The sequence below is a fragment of the Oncorhynchus masou genome, chromosome 16, assembly GCF_036934945.1.
Source record: "Oncorhynchus masou masou isolate Uvic2021 chromosome 16, UVic_Omas_1.1, whole genome shotgun sequence".
Classification (NCBI taxonomy): Eukaryota; Metazoa; Chordata; class Actinopteri; order Salmoniformes; family Salmonidae; genus Oncorhynchus; species Oncorhynchus masou.
In genome coordinates, this window is record NC_088227.1 from 46,887,411 (window position 1) to 46,906,389 (window position 18,979).

The 18,979-nt window shown below is 39.2% G+C and overlaps 1 protein-coding gene across 2 annotated transcripts in view; it reads right to left on the minus strand.

Moving 5' to 3' along the window:
* LOC135558021 (runt-related transcription factor 2-like) overlaps nucleotides 1-18,979 on the minus strand; it is a 112,025-nt gene that overhangs the window by 26,516 nt on the left and 66,530 nt on the right. For both annotated transcript variants that reach the window (XM_064991791.1, XM_064991790.1), the window contains one exon: nucleotides 13,326-13,430. In XM_064991791.1, the coding sequence (XP_064847863.1) occupies nucleotides 13,326-13,430 (105 nt within the window). The remainder of the gene's footprint in view (nucleotides 1-13,325; nucleotides 13,431-18,979) is intronic.

Sequence of the window (18,979 nt, forward strand, 5' to 3'; positions counted from 1 at the left end):
CGTACCCTAACCCTTAACCCTAACCCCTAACCCTTAACCCTAACCCCTAATCCGTACCCTAACCCGTACCCTAACCCCTAACCCGAACCCTAACCATAACCCCTAACCTTAACCCGTACCCTAACCCTAACTCGTACCCTAACCTAACCCTAACCCGTACCCTAACCCTTAACCCTAACCCCTAACCCTTAACCCTAACCCCTAACCCGTACCCTAACCCTTAACCCTAACCCCTAACCCTTAACCCTAACCCCTAATCCGTACCCTAACCCGTACCCTAACCCCTAACCCGAACCCTAACCATAACCCCTAACCTAAATACCAATACCCTAACCCTAACCTACATGCCCTTACCCTTACCCCTAACCCGTACCCTAACCCTAACCTTAAACTTAATTCTAACCCTAACCTAAATACCCTTACCCTAACCCTAACCCCTAACCTAAATACCCTTAACCTAACCCTAACCCTAACCTAAATACCCTTGCCCTAACCCTAACCCCTAACCCTAACCTAAATACCCTTAACCTAACCCTAACCCCCAACCCTAACCTAAATACCCTTGCTCTAACCCTAACCCTAACCCCTAACCCTAAGCTAACCCTAAGCTAAATACCCATACCCTAACCCTAACCTTCAACATAATTCTAACTCTAACCCTAACCCCTAACCCTAACCTCACCCTAACTCCTAACCCGAACCTAACCCTAACCCTAACCCTTAACCCTAACCCCTAACCCTAACCCCTAACCCTAACCCTTAACCCTAACCCTTAACCCTAACCCCTAACCCTTAACCCGAACCTAACCCTAACCCTAACCCTTAACCCTAACCCCTAACCCTAACCCCTAACCCTAACCTTCAATGTAATTCTAACTCTAACCCTAATTCTAACCCTAACCTGTACCCTAACCGAACCCTAACCCCTAACCCTAACCCTTAACCCTAACCCCTAACCTCGTGTATTTGGTCCTCTTGAAGGGCAATTTTCTCCTAAACCTAGAGAACAGGTGCCGTGTATTTGGTCCTCTTGAAGGGCAATTTTCTCCTAAACCTATCCCCTAACCCTAACCCTAACCCTTATCCTTACCTAACCCTAACCTAACCCTAATCTAACCCTAACCTAACCCTAACCCTAACCTTCAACGTAATTCTAACTCTAATTCTAACTCTAATTCTAACCTAACCCTAACCCTTACCCTAACCTAACCCTATCCTGTACCTTAACCTGTACCCTAACCCTAACCCCTAACCCTGACCTTCAACGTAATTCTAACTCTAACCCTAATTCTAACCTTAACCCTAACCCGTACCCTAACCCTAACTTAACCCTAACCCCTCTAGAAATAGCATTTGACCAACAAAATGTCCCCATTATTTGTTTACTCTTCTTGTGGGAACATCTGGTCCCCACAAGTATAGTTCAACACGTCCACACACACACACACACACACACACACACACACACACCACACACACCACACACACACACACACACACACACACACACACACACACACACACACACACACACACACACACACACACACACACACACACACACACACACACACACGTGTCAGTGGTCTCTGATGTATGTAGAGGAGTATGAAGGGAGATGTGTTAATATAGAGCTTAATGTATAGTAGCTACTGGTACATCTACCCAAACACCTAATGTGTAAATGAGAGCCTGAAACACTGTCTTGAATTAACATGAACTGTAATTGGAGACAAAAACATTTCTTAGGCGTTTACTCGTTTCTGCTTTCACACATGCGTTCAGATGCGTTTTTGTACGTGTGAATGGGGTCAAGGTGCGAATGGGGTCAAGGTGCGAATGGGGTCAAGGTGCGAATGGGGTCAAGGTGTGAATGGGGTCAAGGTGTGAATGGGGTCAAGGTGTGAATGGGGTCAAGGTGTGAATGGGGTCAAGGTGTGAATGGGGTCAAGGTGTGAATGGGGTCAAGGTGTGAATGGGGTCAAGGTGTGAATGTGTCAGGGTGTGAATGCGTCAAGGTGTGAATGTGTCAGGGTGTGAATGCATCAAGGTGTGAATGCGTCAAGGTGTGAATGTGTCAAGGTGTGAATGTGTCAAGGTGTGAATGCGTCAAGCTGTGAATGCGTCAAGGTGTGAATGGGGTCAAGGTGTGAATAGTATTCTAGAACTGCCTCTGCCTTGTCAAACAGACGGGTGTCATTTACTGTTGTTTATTGTTGATCGCTCTAGGCCAGGGCAATCCAGCCACGACTCTCAGGAACACCTACCATCTGTTTCCCTTTCTGATGCAAGGACTCGTTAGAAGGGAGGGGGACACAATTGACAGAGGGGAATTAATTCAAAGCGTTCTTCAGCCAGACAGGAATTTGGCATGACCTGATTTGACATTATTTATTGAGATGCTTCGTTTTAAGATAATTAAAAAAAATACTTTAAAAACAAATATAAATAAATCCACTTCTTTCCTAATGACCTTAAGGAACATTTCATTTGAAGTGCTTTATCGGTGGTTGTGCGTTGCTTTTTATTCAGTTCTTTTGAAGAATAATCGCATAAGGAAAATACTATAGCTAATATAATATAGTAGTTGAATTACTAATATAATATATAGTTGAATAGCTACTATAATATATAGTTGAATAGCTACTATAATATATAGTTGAATAGCTACGATAATATATAGTTGAATAGCTACTATAATATATAGTTGAATAGCTACTATAATATATAGTTGAATAGCTACTATAATATATAGTTGAATAGCTACTATAATATATAGTTGAATAGCTACTATAATATATAGTTGAATAGCAACTATAAAATATATTTGAATAGCTACTATAATATATAGTTGAATAGCTAATATAATATATAGTTGAAAAGCTAATATAATATATAGTTGAATAGCTACTATAATATACAGTTGAATAGCTAATATAATATATAGTTGAATAGCTACTATAACATATAGTTGAATAGCTACTATAACATATAGTTGAATAGCTACTATAATATATAATTGAATAGCTACTATAATATATAGTTGAATAGCTACTATAATATATAGTTGAATAGCTACTATAATATATAGTTGAATAGCTACTATAATATATAGTTGAATAGCTACTATAATATATAGTTGAATAGCTAATATAATATATAGTTGAATAGCTACTATAATATATAGTTGAATAGCTAATATAATATATAGTTGAATTGCTAATATAATATATAGTTGAATAGCTACGATAATATATAGTTGAATAGCTACTATAATATACAGTTGAATAGCTACTATAATATATAGTTGAATAGCTACTATAATATATAGTTGAATAGCTAATATAATATATAGTTGAATAGCTAATATAATATACAGTTGAATAGCTACTATAATATATAGTTGAATAACTACTATAATATATAGTTGAATAGCTAGTATAATATATAGTTGAATAGCTAATATAATATATAGTTGAATACCTACTATAATATATAGTTGAATAGCTACTATAATATATAGTTGAATAGCTACTATAATATATAGTTGAATAGCTACTATAATATATAGTTGAATAGCTAATATAATATATAGTTGAATAGCTAATATAATATATAGTTGAATAGCTACTATAATATATAGTTGAATAGCTAATATAATATATAGTTGAATAGCTAATATAATATATAGTTGAATAGCTACGATAATATATAGTTGAATAGCTAATATAATATATAGTTGAATAGCTACTATAATATATAGTTGAATAGCTAATATAATATATGGTTGAATAGCTACTATAATATATAGTTGAATAGCTACTATAATATATAGTTGAATAGCTAATATAATATATAGTTGAATAGCTACTATAATATATAGCTACTATAATATATAGTTGAATAGCTAATATAATATATAGTTGAATAGCTAATATAATATATAGTTGAATAGCTACTATAATATACAGTTGAATAGCTACTATAATATATAGTTGAATAGCTACTATAATATATAGTTGAATAGCTAATATAATATACAGTTGAATAGCTAATATAATATACAGTTGAATAGCTACTATAATATATAGTTGAATAGCTACTATAATATATAGTTGAATAGCTACGATAATATATAGTTGAATAGCTAATATAATATATAGTTGAATAGCTACTATAATATATAGTTGAATAGCTACTATAATATATAGTTGAATAGCTAATATAATATACAGTTGAATAGCTAATATAATATACAGTTGAATAGCTACTATAATATATATTTGAATAGCTACTATAATATATAGTTGAATAGCTACTATAATATATAGTTGAATAGCTAATATAATATACAGTTGAATAGCTAATATAATATACAGTTGAATAGCTACTATAATATATAGTTGAATAGCTACGATAATATATAGTTGAATAGCTAATATAATATATAGTTGAATAGCTAATATAATATATAGTTGAATAGCTACTATAATATATAGTTGAATAGCTAATATAATATACAGTTGAATAGCTAATATAATATACAGTTGAATAGCTAATATAATATATAGTTGAATAGCTACTATAATATATAGTTGAATAGCTAATATAATATACAGTTGAATAGCTACTATAATATATAGTTGAATAGCTAATATAATATACAGTTGAATAGCTGTTCTGGGTATTAAATCACTTTTGTCACATTATTCACACATCAGTCTTGATCAACTTCATCGTTCATTCATCATCTCGTCTCCCCAATTTGAGCCGTGTGTGTGTGTGTGTGTGTGTGTGTGTGTGTGTGTGTGTGTGTGTGTGTGTGTGTGTGTGTGTGTGTGTGTGTGTGTGTGTTAGGCGTTCTGATAATATAATAAACTAATTGTTTTAGTTAGAATGGGATTTCATGGAGTCTGGGGTAAATTACATTAGAATGGGATTTCATGGAGTCTGGGGTAAATTACATTAGAATGGGATTTCATGGAGTCTGGGGTAAATTACATTAGAATGGGATTTCATGGAGTCTGGAGTAAATTACATTAGAATGGGATTTCATGGAGTCTGGGGTAAATTACATTAGAATGGGATTTCATGGAGTCTGGAGTAAATTACAGTAGAATGGGATTTCATGGAGTCTGGAGTAAATTACATTAGAATGGGATTTCATGGAGTCTGGGGTAAATTACATTAGAATGGGATTTCATGGAGTCTGGAGTAAATTACATTAGAATGGGATTTCATGGAGTCTGGAGTAAATTACATTAGAATGGGATTTCATGGAGTCTGGAGTAAATTACATTAGAATGGGATTTCATGGAGTCTGGAGTAAATTACATTAGAATGGGATTTCATGGAGTCTGGGGTAAATTACATTAGAATGGGATTTCATGGAGTCTGGGGTAAATTACAGGATATCATGGAGTCTGGAGTAAATTACATTAGAATGGGATTTCATGGAGTCTGGAGTAAATTACATTAGAATGGGATTTCATGGAGTCTGGAGTAAATTACATTAGAATGGGATTTCATGGAGTCTGGGGTAAATTACATTAGAATGGGATTTCATGGAGTCTGGGGTAAATTACAGGATATCATGGAGTCTGGGGTAAATTACATTAGAATGGGATATCATGGAGTCTGGGGTAAATTACATTAGAATGGGATATCATGGAGTCTGGGGTAAATTACAGTAGAATGGGATATCATGGAGTCTGGGGTAAATTACAGTAGAATGGGATTTCATGGAGTCTGGGGTAAATTACAGGATTTCATGGAGTCTGGGGTAAATTACAGTAGAATGGGATTTCATGGAGTCTGGGGTAAATTACAGTAGAATGGGATTTCATGGAGTCTGGGGTAAATTACATTAGAATGGGATTTCATGGAGTCTGGGGTAAATTACATTAGAATGGGATTTCATGGAGTCTGGGGTAAATTACAGTAGAATGGGATTTCATGGAGTCTGGGGTAAATTACATTAGAATGGGATTTCATGGAGTCTGGGGTAAATTACATTAGAATGGGATTTCATGGAGTCTGGAGTAAATTACAGTAGAATGGGATTTCATGGAGTCTGGGGTAAATTACATTAGAATGGGATTTCATGGAGTCTGGGGTAAATTACAGGATATCATGGAGTCTGGGGTAAATTACAGGATATCATGGAGTCTGGGGTAAATTACAGGATATCATGGAGTCTGGGGTAAATTAGACAGTCAGAATCAGACAGTCAGACAGGCAGTCAGATGGGCTTTATTGGCATGGGAAACATATGTTTACATTGCCAAAGCAAGTGTAATGGATAAAGACAAGTTAAATAAACAATGAGAAGTGAACAGTATATAATATACGTTTTAAAATAACATTTCAAATGTCATATTAGGTCTATTTACAGTGTTGTAACGATGTGCAAATAGTTAAAGTACAAAAGAGAAAATAAATAAGCATAAATATGGGTTGTATTTACAATGGTGTTTGTTCTTCACTGGTTGCCCTTTTCTCGTGGCAACAGGTCACATCTTGCTGCTGTGATGTCACACTGTGGTATTTCACCCAGTAGATATGGGAGTTTATCAAAAGTGTAATTGTTTTCGAATTCTTTGTGTGTCTGTGTAATCTGAGGGAAATATGTCTCTCTAATATGGTCATACATTTGACAGGAGGTTAGGAAGTGCAGCTCAGTTTCCACCTCATTTTGTGGGCAGTGAGCACATAGCCTGTCTTCTCTTGAGAGCCATGTCTGCCTTCAGCGGCCTTTCTCAATAGCAAGGCTATGCTCACTAAGTCTGTACATAGTCAAAGCTTTCCTTAAGATTGGGTCAGTCACAGTGGTCAGGTATTCTGCCACTGTGTACTCTCTGTTTAGGGACAAATAGCATTCTAGTTTGCTCTGTTTTTTTGTTAATTCTTTCCAATGTGTCAAGTAATTATGTTTTTGTTTTCTCATGATTTGGTTGGGTCTAATTGTGTTTCTGTCCTGGGGCTCTGTGGGGTGTGTTTGTGTTTGTGATCAGAGCCCCAGGACCAGCTTGCTTAGGGGACTCTTCTCCAGGTTCATCTCTCTGTAGGTGATGACTTTGTTATGGAAGGTTTGGGAATCACTTCCTTTTTAGGTGGTTATATAATTTAATGTCTCTTTTCTGGATTTTGATCATTAGCGGGCATCGGCCTGATTCTGCTCTGCATTATTTGGTGTTTTACGTCGCACACAGAGAATATTTAGCATTATTCACCATGCAGAGTTTCAAATTGGTGTTTGCTCCATTTTGTGAATTCTTGGTTGATGAGCGGACCCCAGACCTCACAACCATAAAGGGCAATGGGCTCTATGACTGATTCAAGTATTTTTAGCCAGATCCTATTTGGGATGTCAGATTTTATGTTTCTTTTGATGGCATCGAAGGCCCTTCTTGCCTTGTCTCTCAGATCATTCACAGTTTTGTGGAAGTTACCTGTGGCACTGATGTGGTATGTATAGTTTTTTGTGTGCTCTAGGGCAACGGTGTCTAGATGGAATTTGCATGTGTTCCTGGCGACTGGACTTTTTTTGGAACACCAAAGATTTACTGTCAATGCCCAGGTCTGACAGAATCTGTGCAGAAGAACTAGGTGCTGCTGTAGGCCCTCCTTGGTTGGGGACAGAAGCACCAGATCATCAGTAAACAGTAGACATTTGACTTCAGATTCTTGGCGTGGGTTCTCTCTCTCTGCCTCACTCTTTCTCTCTTCTCTCGTCATCTCTCTCTACCTCAAACACCAGACTTGTTAACACCAGGGGGCACAGGGGGCACAGGGGGCACAGGAGGCACAGGGGGCACAGGGGGCACAGGAGGCACAGGGGGCACAGGGGGCACAGGAGGCACAGGGGGCAAGGGGGCACAGGTGGCACGTTTGTTGTTGTTGTTTCTCTGTAACAAGATGAGCCACATAGCAGGAGGGGGCACAGGGGGCACAGGGGGCACAGGGGGCACAAGGGGCAAAGGGGGCACAAGGGGCACAGGGGCACAGGAGGCACAGGGGGCACAAGGGGCAAAGGGGGCACAAGGGGCACAGGGGGCACAGGAGGCACAGGGGGCACAAGGGGCACAGGAGGCACAGGGGGCACAGGGGGCACAGGGGGCACAGGAGGCACAGGGGGCACAAGGGGGCACAGGGGGCACAGGGGGCACATTTGTTGTTGCTGTTTCTCTGTAACACGACGAGCCACCTAGCAGATTGCTTTAGTTAGTGCAGACAGATTCCCAATCTCCATAACCAGCTGCCATCAGTCAAGTTAGAGTAGCTAGCCTGTCTATCTGAGGTGGAATGCCTGTTGCCAAGGATGGTAGGCTTTAGAAAATCACAGAGATGCACAGAATAAGATTCACATTCCTTTCTATCTTCTCCCCAGATTCCAGCAGAGATTAATATTTTCTTTATTTGAAAAAACAATCTCCAGTCAGGAGGATACAAACAGCTGAAGAGGTAGGCTTAGATTTGCAGAAAAAAATTATAATAATATATAATATATATATATATATATATATATATATATATATATATATTATTTTTTTTACATAGAATTAAGAATATTGAATATGCCTCTAAATTGCTCTAAAATGCTGTTTCAGGTGCTCGAATAATTGTAAATTCTCAAATGTTTGGACGGAGTGCTAAGACCCCCCCACAGACATACTCTGTGCCCTCTCAGATTATCGGGGTGCATAACTTCCCTGATAACATCTATTAACACCCCTCAGTCAGCCCTACAAACAGCAATAACACACACACGGCTTGTATATCACTGTACCATACAGCCAGTTAGCCTCTAGCTAATATCACTGTATCATACAGCCAGTTAGCCTCCAGCTAATATCACTGTACCATATAACCAGTTAGCCTCTAGCTAATATCACTGTATCATACAGCCAGTTAGCCTCCAGCTAATATCACTGTATCATACAGCCAGTTAGCCTCTAGCTAATATCACAGTATCATACAGCCAGTTAGCCTCTAGCTAATATCACAGTATCATACAGCCAGTTAGCCTCTAGCTAATATCACTGTACCATACAGCCAGTTAGCCTCTAGCTAATATCACTGTATCATACAGCCAGTTAGCCTCCAGCTAATATCACTGTATCATATAACCAGTTAGCCTCTAGCTAATATCACTGTATCATACAGCCAGTTAGCCTCCAGCTAATATCACTGTATCATATAACCAGTTAGCCTCTAGCTAATATCACTGTATCATACAGCCAGTTAGCCTCCAGCTAATATCACTGTATCATACAGCCAGTTAGCCTCCAGCTAATATCACTGTATCATACAGCCAGTTAGCCTCCAGCTAATATCACAGTATCATACAACCAATTAGCCTCTAGCTAATATCACAGTATCATACAACCAGTTAGCCTCCAGCTAATATCACTGTATCATACAGCCAGTTAGCCTCTAGCTAATATCACAGTATCATACAGCCAGTTAGCCTCCAGCTAATATCACTGTATCATACAGCCAGTTAGCCTCTAGCTAATATCACTGTATCATACAGCCAGTTAGCCTCCAGCTAATATCACAGTATCATACAGCCAGTTAGCCTCCAGCTAATATCACAGTATCAGACAGCCAGTTAGCTTCTAGCTAATATCACTGTATCATACAGCCAGTTAGCCTCTAGCTAATATCACAGTATCATACAGCCAGTTAGCCTCCAGCTAATGTCACAGTATCATACAGCCAGTTAGCCTCCAGCTAATATCACAGTATCATACAGCCAGTTAGCCTCTAGCTAATATCACAGTATCATACAGCCAGTTAGCCTCCAGCTAATATCACAGTATCATACAGCCAGTTAGCCTCCCGCCAATATCACAGTATCATACAGCCAGTTAGCCTCCAGCTAATATCACAGTATCATACAGCCAGTTAGCCTCTAGCTAATATCACTGTATCATACAGCCACACTGTGTGTGTGTGTGTGTGTGTGTGTGTGTGTGTGTGTGTGTGTGTGTGTGTGTGTGTGTGTGTGTGTGTGTGTGTGTGTGTGTGTGTGTGTGTGTGTGTGAGAGCATGTCTCTAAGTTGATGTGTGTTTACATACTGTATCTCTCTACATGTTATTGCGTGTCTGTATATGTCGCTCTCTCTCTTTCTTAATTCAATTCAAGGGGCTTTATTGGCATGGGAAACATATGTTAACATTGCCAAAGGAAGTGAAGTAGAGAATAAACTAAAGTGAAATAAACAATACAAATTAACGGTAAACACTACACTCAAAGAAGTTCCAAAAGAATAATGAATGGATAAAGACTCCATCTGTCTCTCTCTGTGTCTCTCTCTGTCTGTGTCTCTCTCTGTCTCTCTCTGCCTGTGTCTCTCTCTGCCTGTGTCTCTCTCTCTCTGTGTCTCTCTCTGTCTGTGTCTCTCTCTCTCTGTCTCTCTCTCTCTGTGTCTCTCTCTGTCTGTGTCTCTCTCTGTCTGTGTCTCTCTCTGTCTGTGTCTCTCTCTGTCTGTGTCTCTCTCTGTATGTGTCTGTGTCTGTCTCTCTCTCTCTCTCTCTCTCTCTCTCTCGCTCTCTCTCAATTCAAAGGGCTTTAATGGCATGAGAAACATATGCTAACATTGCCAAAGCAAGTGAAATAGAGAATAAACTAAAGTGAAATAAACAATATAAAATGAACAGTAAACATTACACTCACAGAAGTTACTATGGAATAGAGCCATTTCAAATGTCATATTATGTCTATATACAGTGTTGTAACAATGTGAAAATAGTTAAAGTACAAAAGGGAAAATAAATAAACATAAATATGGGTTCTATTTACAATGGTGTTTGTTCTTCACTGGTTGACCTTTTCTTGTGGTAAGTCACAAATCATGCTGCTGTGATGTCACAATGTGGTATTTCACCCAATAGATATGGGAGTTTATAAAAAGTGTAATTGTTTTTCGAATTCTTTGTGTGTCTGTGTAATCTGAGGGAAATATGTGTCTCTAATATGCTCATACATTTGGCAGGAGGTTAGGAAGTGCAGCTCAGTTTCCACCTCATTTTGTGGGCAGTGAGCACATAGCCTGTCTTCTCTTGAGAGCCAGGTCTGCCTTTGGCAACCTTTTTCAATAGCAAGGCTATGCTCACTGAGTCTGTACATAGTCAAAGCTTTCCTTCATTTTGGGTCAGTCACGGCGGTCAGGTATTTTGGTAACTCTTTCCAATGTGTTAAGTTATCTTTTTGTTTTCTCATGATTTGGTTGGGTCGAATTGTGTTTCTGTCCTGGGGCTCTGTGGGGTCTGTTTGTGTTTGTGAACAGAGCCCCAGGACCAGCTTGCTTAGGGGACTCTTCTCCAGGTTAATCTATCTGTAGCTGATGGCTTTGTTGTGGAAGGTTTGGGAATCGCTTCCTTTTAGGTGGTTGTAGAATTTAACTTCTCTTATCTGGATTTTGATCATTAGCGGGAATTCTGCCCTGCATTATTTGGTGTTCTATGTTGTGCATATTTTTTGCAGAATTCTGCGTGCATAGTCTGAATTCGGTGTTTGTCCCATTTTGGGAATTATTGGTTGGTGAGCGGACCCCAGACCTCACAACCATGAAGGGCATTGGGTTCTATAACTGATTCAAGTATTTTTAGCCAGATCCTAATTGGGATGTTTTGATGGCATAGAAAGCCCTTCTTGCCTTCTCTCTCAGATCATTCACAGCTTTGTGGAAGTTACCTGTGGCGCTGATGTTTAGGCCAAGGTATGTATAGTTTTTTGTGTGCTCTAGGGCAACAGTGTCTAGATGGAATTTGTATTTGTGGTCCTGGCGACTGGACCTTTTTTGGAACACCATTATTTTGGTCTTACTGAGATTTACTGTCAGGGCCCAGGTCTGACAGAATGTGTGCAGAAGATCTAGGTGCTGTAGGCCCTCCTTGGTTGATGACAAAGCACCAGACAGTCAGCAAAACAGTAGACATTTGACTTCAGATCCCAGTAGGGTAGCCGGGTGCTCAGATTCCCCCCCCCCCCCCTCTCTGTCTGTCTCTCCCTCTCTCTCTCTCCAATTACATTTACTGCTGAAAACTTTATTAACATGGCAAGTTAAATTTCTTATATTGTCAAAGTATCTCTCTCGTTCTCTCTGTCTCCTTGTGCCCTATGTGTTTATAGGCCTGGGTAACAGAGAGATGAAGAGGGGGAGAGAGGGAAGTTGTTTGTGATTTGATAGTGTTCATTGAGACGCCAGAGTCGAGAATAATGTTTTTATGAATAGGGAGGGAGGAGAGGAAAGCGAGGGAGGAGAGAACAGCTGCCTGCCAGACCAGTTGGCACTAGATGGAAATAGTAAAAAAAAAATATACTCTTCAGTTGTTTTTATAAGCACCATTAAATAGAGCTGAGGCTAGCACTCTGCTACCCCACCCCCACCCCCACACACCATCCACCCCCCCCCCCACACACACACACACACCATCTACCCCCCCCCACACACCACCCCCCCACACACACCATCCACGCCCCCCCACACACACACACCATCTACCCCCCCCCCCCACACACACACACCATCTACCCCCCCACACACACACACACACACCATCTACCCCCCCCCCCCCCCACACATACACACACCATCTACCCCTAAAGCCCAGCCTTTCTTACCATTACGTAGGAAGCAACATGATTTCTCAGAGCACGGTTTAATTAAAAACCTGTTGATTGGCTCTTTAGATAATCAGACCTGTTGATTGGCTCTTTAGATAATCAGACCTGTTGATTGGCTCTTTAGATAATCAGACCTGTTGATTGGCTCTTTAGATAATCAGACCTGTTGATTGGCTCTTTAGATGATCAGACCTGTTGACTGGCTCTTCAGATAAGGGCTCCTGAGTGGCACAACGGTCTAAGGCACTGCATCTCAGTGCTTGAGGCGTCACCACAGACCCTGGTTTGATTCCAGGCTGTATCACAACCGGCCGTGAATGGGAGTCCCATAATTGGCCAGGCATCGTCCGGGTTTGGACAGGCCGCCATTATAAATAAGAATTTGTTCTTAACTGACTTGCCTCGTTAAATAAAATAAACAATCAGACCTATTACTTGTCTCTTTAGATAATCACACCTGTTGATTGGCTCTTTAGATAATCACACCTGTTGATTGGCTCTTTAGATAATCAGACCTGTTGATTGGCTCTTTAGATAATCACACCTGTTGATTGGCTCTTTAGATAATCACACGTTTCCTATAAAGAAAAGCTCTGTTTGTGTTTGACTGGTTTTACTAGCTGTTACCATTCAGTCCAACAACACTTGACGTGCTGTGTGTGTGTGTGTGTGTGTGTGTGTGTGTACTCACTCCGAGGCTCGCGGGGTCCGTCCACGGTGACTTTAATGGCTCGATGGTACGTTGCTACTTGAGGTGGGTTGGTGAACACTGTGATGGTCAGCGTGAAGCTCTTTCCTTTGGGAACATCATCAGACACACTGAGTCAGAGGGGCCCAGGACAATCACCTGCATTCACTACTTAATTCACCACCATCTTGATTCAACAGTAAGGCATGGTACCATAGTTGGGAAGAGATTTTCGATGTACCGATTCCATGGCACATATTTATAAACTGTTAATAAACTGATACGCCAAACGACGCCAGAATCAAAACACTTAAAAAAATAAATATTATACAACATTTTTGCAACCAATGGAATGTTTGATATAGTGGGCATACAACCCAGCTCTGCAGATTTGGATGTGAAGAGACAGAATCATGTGTTGTTTTGGTACTTTCCATGTGTAGCTTGTTTTTGGTCACAAGTCCAGAAATGGCTACAGAACAGCAAAATTTACTTGGAGTTGACTCTGCAAATAGCACTGCTGGGTGATCTGAAAAGTCATAGTCAATCGATCAATAATATAATAATACTCTTAGCAATTTTTTTTATCTTCAATTTAACGAAGAGATCTGTAGAAACTACGAAAATAAAAAGGTTCAGAAACATCACAGCACAGTTGAAAAAATATATGGCACATAAACTCAGCAAAAAAAAAGAAATGTCCTCCCACTGTCAAATGTGTTTATTTTCAGCAACTTTCAAATGTGTAAATATTTGTATGAACATAACAAGATTCAACAACTGAGACATAAACTGAACAAGTTCCACAGACATGTGACTAAATGAAATGGAATAATGTGTCCCTGAACAAAGGGGGGGAGGGGTCAAAATCAAAAGTAACAGTCAGTATCTGGTGTGGCCACCAGCTGCATTAAGTACTGCAGTGCATCTCCTCCTCATGGACTGCAGCAGATTTGCCAGTTCTTGCTGTGAGATGTTTCCCCACTCTTCCACCAATATATATATATATATACACACATCGTTGTTATTTAAAGGAACATGATAGGAATAATACAGGAGCTATACGAGTAAAATCAGATTGATATAGGAGTAGGTTAGGAGAAATATATATATTTTTAAATTTTACCTTTATTAAACTAGGCAAGTCAGTTAAGAACAAATTCTTATTTTCAATGACGGCCTATGAACAGTGGGTTCAGGGGCAGAATGACAGATTTGTACCTTGTCAGCTCGGGGGTTTGAACTTGCAACCTTCCGGTTACTAGTCCAACACTAACCACTAGGCTACCATGCCGCCCCATATAAAGGAGTAGGATAGGAGTAGGATAGGAGTAATATGGGAGTAGGATAGGAGAAATATAGGAGTAGGATAGGAGAAATATAGGAGTAGGTTAGGAGAAATATAGGAGTAGGATAGGAGAAATATAGGAGTAGGATAGGAGAAATATAGGAGTAGGATAGGAGAAATATAGGAGTAGGTTAGGAGAAATATAGGAGTAGGATAGGAGAAATATATGAGTAGGATAAGAGAAATATAGGAGTAGGTTAGGAGAAATATAGGAGTAGGATAGGAGAAATATAGGAGTAGGATAGGAGAAAAATGGGAGTAGGATAGGAGTAATATAGGAGTAGGACAGGAGTAGGATAGGAGAAATATAGGAGTAGGATAGGAGAAATATAGGAGTAGGATAAGAGAAATATAGGAGTAGGATAGGAGAAATATAGGAGTAGGTTAGGAAAAATATAGGAGTAGGATAGGAGAAATATAGGAGTAGGATAGGAGAAATATAGGAGTAGGATAGGAGTAATATAGGAGTAGGACAGGAGTAGGATAGGAGAAATATAGGAGTAGGATAAGAGAAATATAGGAGTAGGATAGGAGAAATATAGGAGTAGGTTAGGAGAAATATAGGAGTAGGATAGGAGTAATATAGGAGTAGGACAGGAGTAGGATAGGAGAAATATAGGAGTAGGATAAGAGAAATATAGGAGTAGGATAGGAGTAGGATAGGAGAAATATGGGATAGGAATAGGAGTAGGATAGGAGTAGGATAGGAGTAATATAGGAGTAGGATAGGAGTAATATAGGAGTAGGACAGGAGTAGGCTGGGAGAAATATAGGAGTAGGATAGGAGAAAAATGGGAGTAGGATAGGAGTAATATAGGAGTAGGATAGGAGAAATATGGGGATAGGAGAAATATGGGGATAGGATAGGAGAAATATGGGATTAGAATAGGAGTAGAATAGGAGAAATATGGAAGTAGGATAGGAGTAGGATAAGATAAATATAAGAGTAGGATAGGAGAAATATGGGAGTAGGATAGGAGTAATATAGGAGTAATATAGGAGAAATATGGGATTAGGATAGGAGTAGGATAGGCGAAATATAGGATTAGAATAGGAGATTCATAAAACACGGGATGAGATGTTAAAAACTGTCCATTGTGCCAATAGATGGAATGCACTCGCATGAGATTTGCCGTGATGTTGACAGAGTGGCATGGGAGGTTTATTTCTTAGACTGGGTTAAGATGTCCATTTTGGGACACATCCTCAGTAGTGTGCCTTTGAATCAGTGAGAAATTTAGGATAGGAGTCATATAGCAGTAGGATAGGAGAAATATGGGATTAGGATAGGAGTAGGATAGGAGTCATATAGCAGTAGGATAGGAGAAATATGGGATTAGGATAGGAGTAGGATAGGAGAAATATAGGATTAGGATAGGAGTAGGATAGGAGAAATATAGGATTAGAATAGGAGAATATAGGAGTAGGATAGGAGAAATATAGGATTAGGATAGGAGTAGGATAGGAGAAATATAGGATTAGAATAGGAGAATATAGGAGTAGGATAGGAGAAATATAGGAGTAGGATAGGAGTAGGATAGGAGAAATATAGGATTAGGATAGGAGAATATAGGAGTAGGATAGGAGAAATATAGGATTAGGAGAAATATAGGAGTAGGATAGGAGAAATATAGGATTAGAATAGGAGAAATATAGGATTAGAATAGGAGAAACATAGCAGTAGGATAGGAGAAATATAGGATTAGGATAGGAGAATATAGGATTAGAATAGGAGAAACATAGCAGTAGGATAGGAGAAATATAGGATTAGGATAGGAGAATATAGGATTAGAATAGGAGAATATAGGATTAGGATAGGAGAAATATAGGATTAGGAGAAATATAGGATTAGGATAGGAGAAATATAGTAGTAATATAGGAGTAAGATAGGAGAAATATGGGAGTAGAATAGGAGTAATATAGGAGTAGGATGTGAGGAGTAATAGAATAGGAGTAATATAGAATAGAATAGGAGTAATATAGGAGCAGGATAGGAGCAATATAGGAGTAAGATAGGAGTAATATAGGAGTAAAATAGGAGAAATATGGGAGTAGATTAGGAGTAATATAGGAGTAGGATGTGAGTATCATAGGAGTAATATAGGAATGGTATAGAAGGAGGACAGGACTAATATAGGAGTAGGATAGGAGTAATATAGGAGTACAATAGGACTAGGATAGGACAAATATAGGAGTAATATAGGAGTAAGATATGACTAACATAGGAGTAGGATAGAAGTAATATAGGAGAAATATAGGAGTAATATAGGAATAATAAAGGAGTATGATAGGAGCAATATAGGAGTAGGATAGAAGTAATATAGGAGGAGGATATGAGTAAAATAGGAGTAGAATAGGAGTGGTATATGAGTAGGACAGGACTAATACAGGAGTAGTATAGAAGTAGGATAGGACTTGGATATGACTAAGATAGGACTAGGATAAGAGTATGATGGGGTAATAGAGGAGTAGGATAGGAGTAGAATAGGTGTAGCATAGGAGCATGATAGGATACATATAGGAGTAGGATAAGTTTAGGATAGGAGTAACATAGGAGTATCATAGGAGTAGGATATGAGTAATAAAGTTGTAGGATAGGAGTAGAATAGGAGTAATAAAGGAGTAGAATAGGAATAATATAGGAGTAGGATGTGAGTATCATAGGAGTAATATAGGAGTGGTATAGGAGTAGGATATGACTAAGATCGGAGTAGTATAGGAGTAGTATAGGAGTAGGATAGAAGTACAATAGGACTAGGATAAGACTAATATAGGACTAGGATAGGACTAAAATAGGAGTAGGATGTGAGTAGGGTAGGAGTAATATAGGAGAAGGATTGGAGTAATATAGGAGTAATATAGGAGTAGGATGTGAGTAGGATATGAGTATAATAGGAGTAATATAGGAGTAGAATAGGTGTAGCATAGGAGCAGGAAAGGAGAAATATACAATTAGGAAAGGTTTAGGACAGGAGTAACATAGGAGTAGGATATGAGTAATATAGTTGTAGGATATAAGTAGAATAGGAGTAATAAAGGAGTTGGATAGGAGTTATATAGGAGTAGGATGTGAGTATCATAGGAGTAATATAGGACTGGTATAGGAGTAGGACAGGAGTAATATAGGAATAATAGAGGAGTAGGATAGGAGTAATATAGGAGTAATATAGGAGTAGGATGTGAGTAGGATAGGAGTAATATAGGACTAGGATAGGAGTAATATAGGAGAAGGATGGGAGTAATATAGGAGTAGGATAGGAGTAATATAGGAGGAGGTTGAGTAACATAGGAGCAGGATAGGAGAAATATAGGAGTAGAATATGTTTAGGATAGGAGTAACATAGGAGTAGCATGGGAGTAGGATAGGAGTAATAAAGGAGTTGGATAGGAGCAATATAGGAGTAGGATTGGGGTCACATAGGAGTAGAATAGGAGTAGGATATGAGTAATAAAGTTGTAGGATAGGAGTAATAAAGGAGTTGGATAGGAGTAATGTAGGAATAGGATTTGGGTAATATAAGAGTAGGATGTCAGTATCGTAGGAGTAATGTAGGAGTGGTATAGGAGTAGGACATGAGTAGGATAGAAGTAATGTAGGACTGGGATATGTCTAATATAGTAGTAGGATATGAGTAGGATAGGAGTTGGATAGAAGTAATATAGGAGTAGGACAGAAGTAATATAGGAGTAGGACAGAAGTAATATAGGAGTAGGACAGAAGTAATATAGGAGTAGGACAGAAGTAATATAGGAGTAGGACAGAAGTAATATAGGAGTAGGACAGAAGTAATATAGGAGTAGGACAGAAGTAATATAGGAGTAGGACAGAAGTAATATAGGAGTAGGACAGGAGTAACATTCAGACAGTGCCAGACACTATAATGACCTTCTATAAAATATGATCAGTCCAGATTGATACAGCTAGAAAGTGAGAGAGTGAGAGAGATGCCAATTATCCTGTGAATGTCATGTGTCTCTGTGTGACTGCACACCTAACGGTAGAGGTTACACCAGGTGAGATTATCTTCTTGGCAACTGACCTGAACCCAATCAATGATTAGTGTTGCCGTGTGGTCGTGTGGTGTCCAGCTAGTCACTGGGGATACCATGTGGTGTCCAGCTAGTTACTGGTGATGGCGTGTGGTGTCCAGCTAGTCACTGGTGATGGCGTGTGGCCGTGTGGTGTCCAGCTAGTCACTGGTGATGACGTGTGGTGTCCAGCTAGACACTGGTGATGGCGTGTGGTGTCCAGCTAGTCACTGGGGATGCCGTGTGGTGTCCAGCTAGACACTGGTGATGGCGTGTGGCC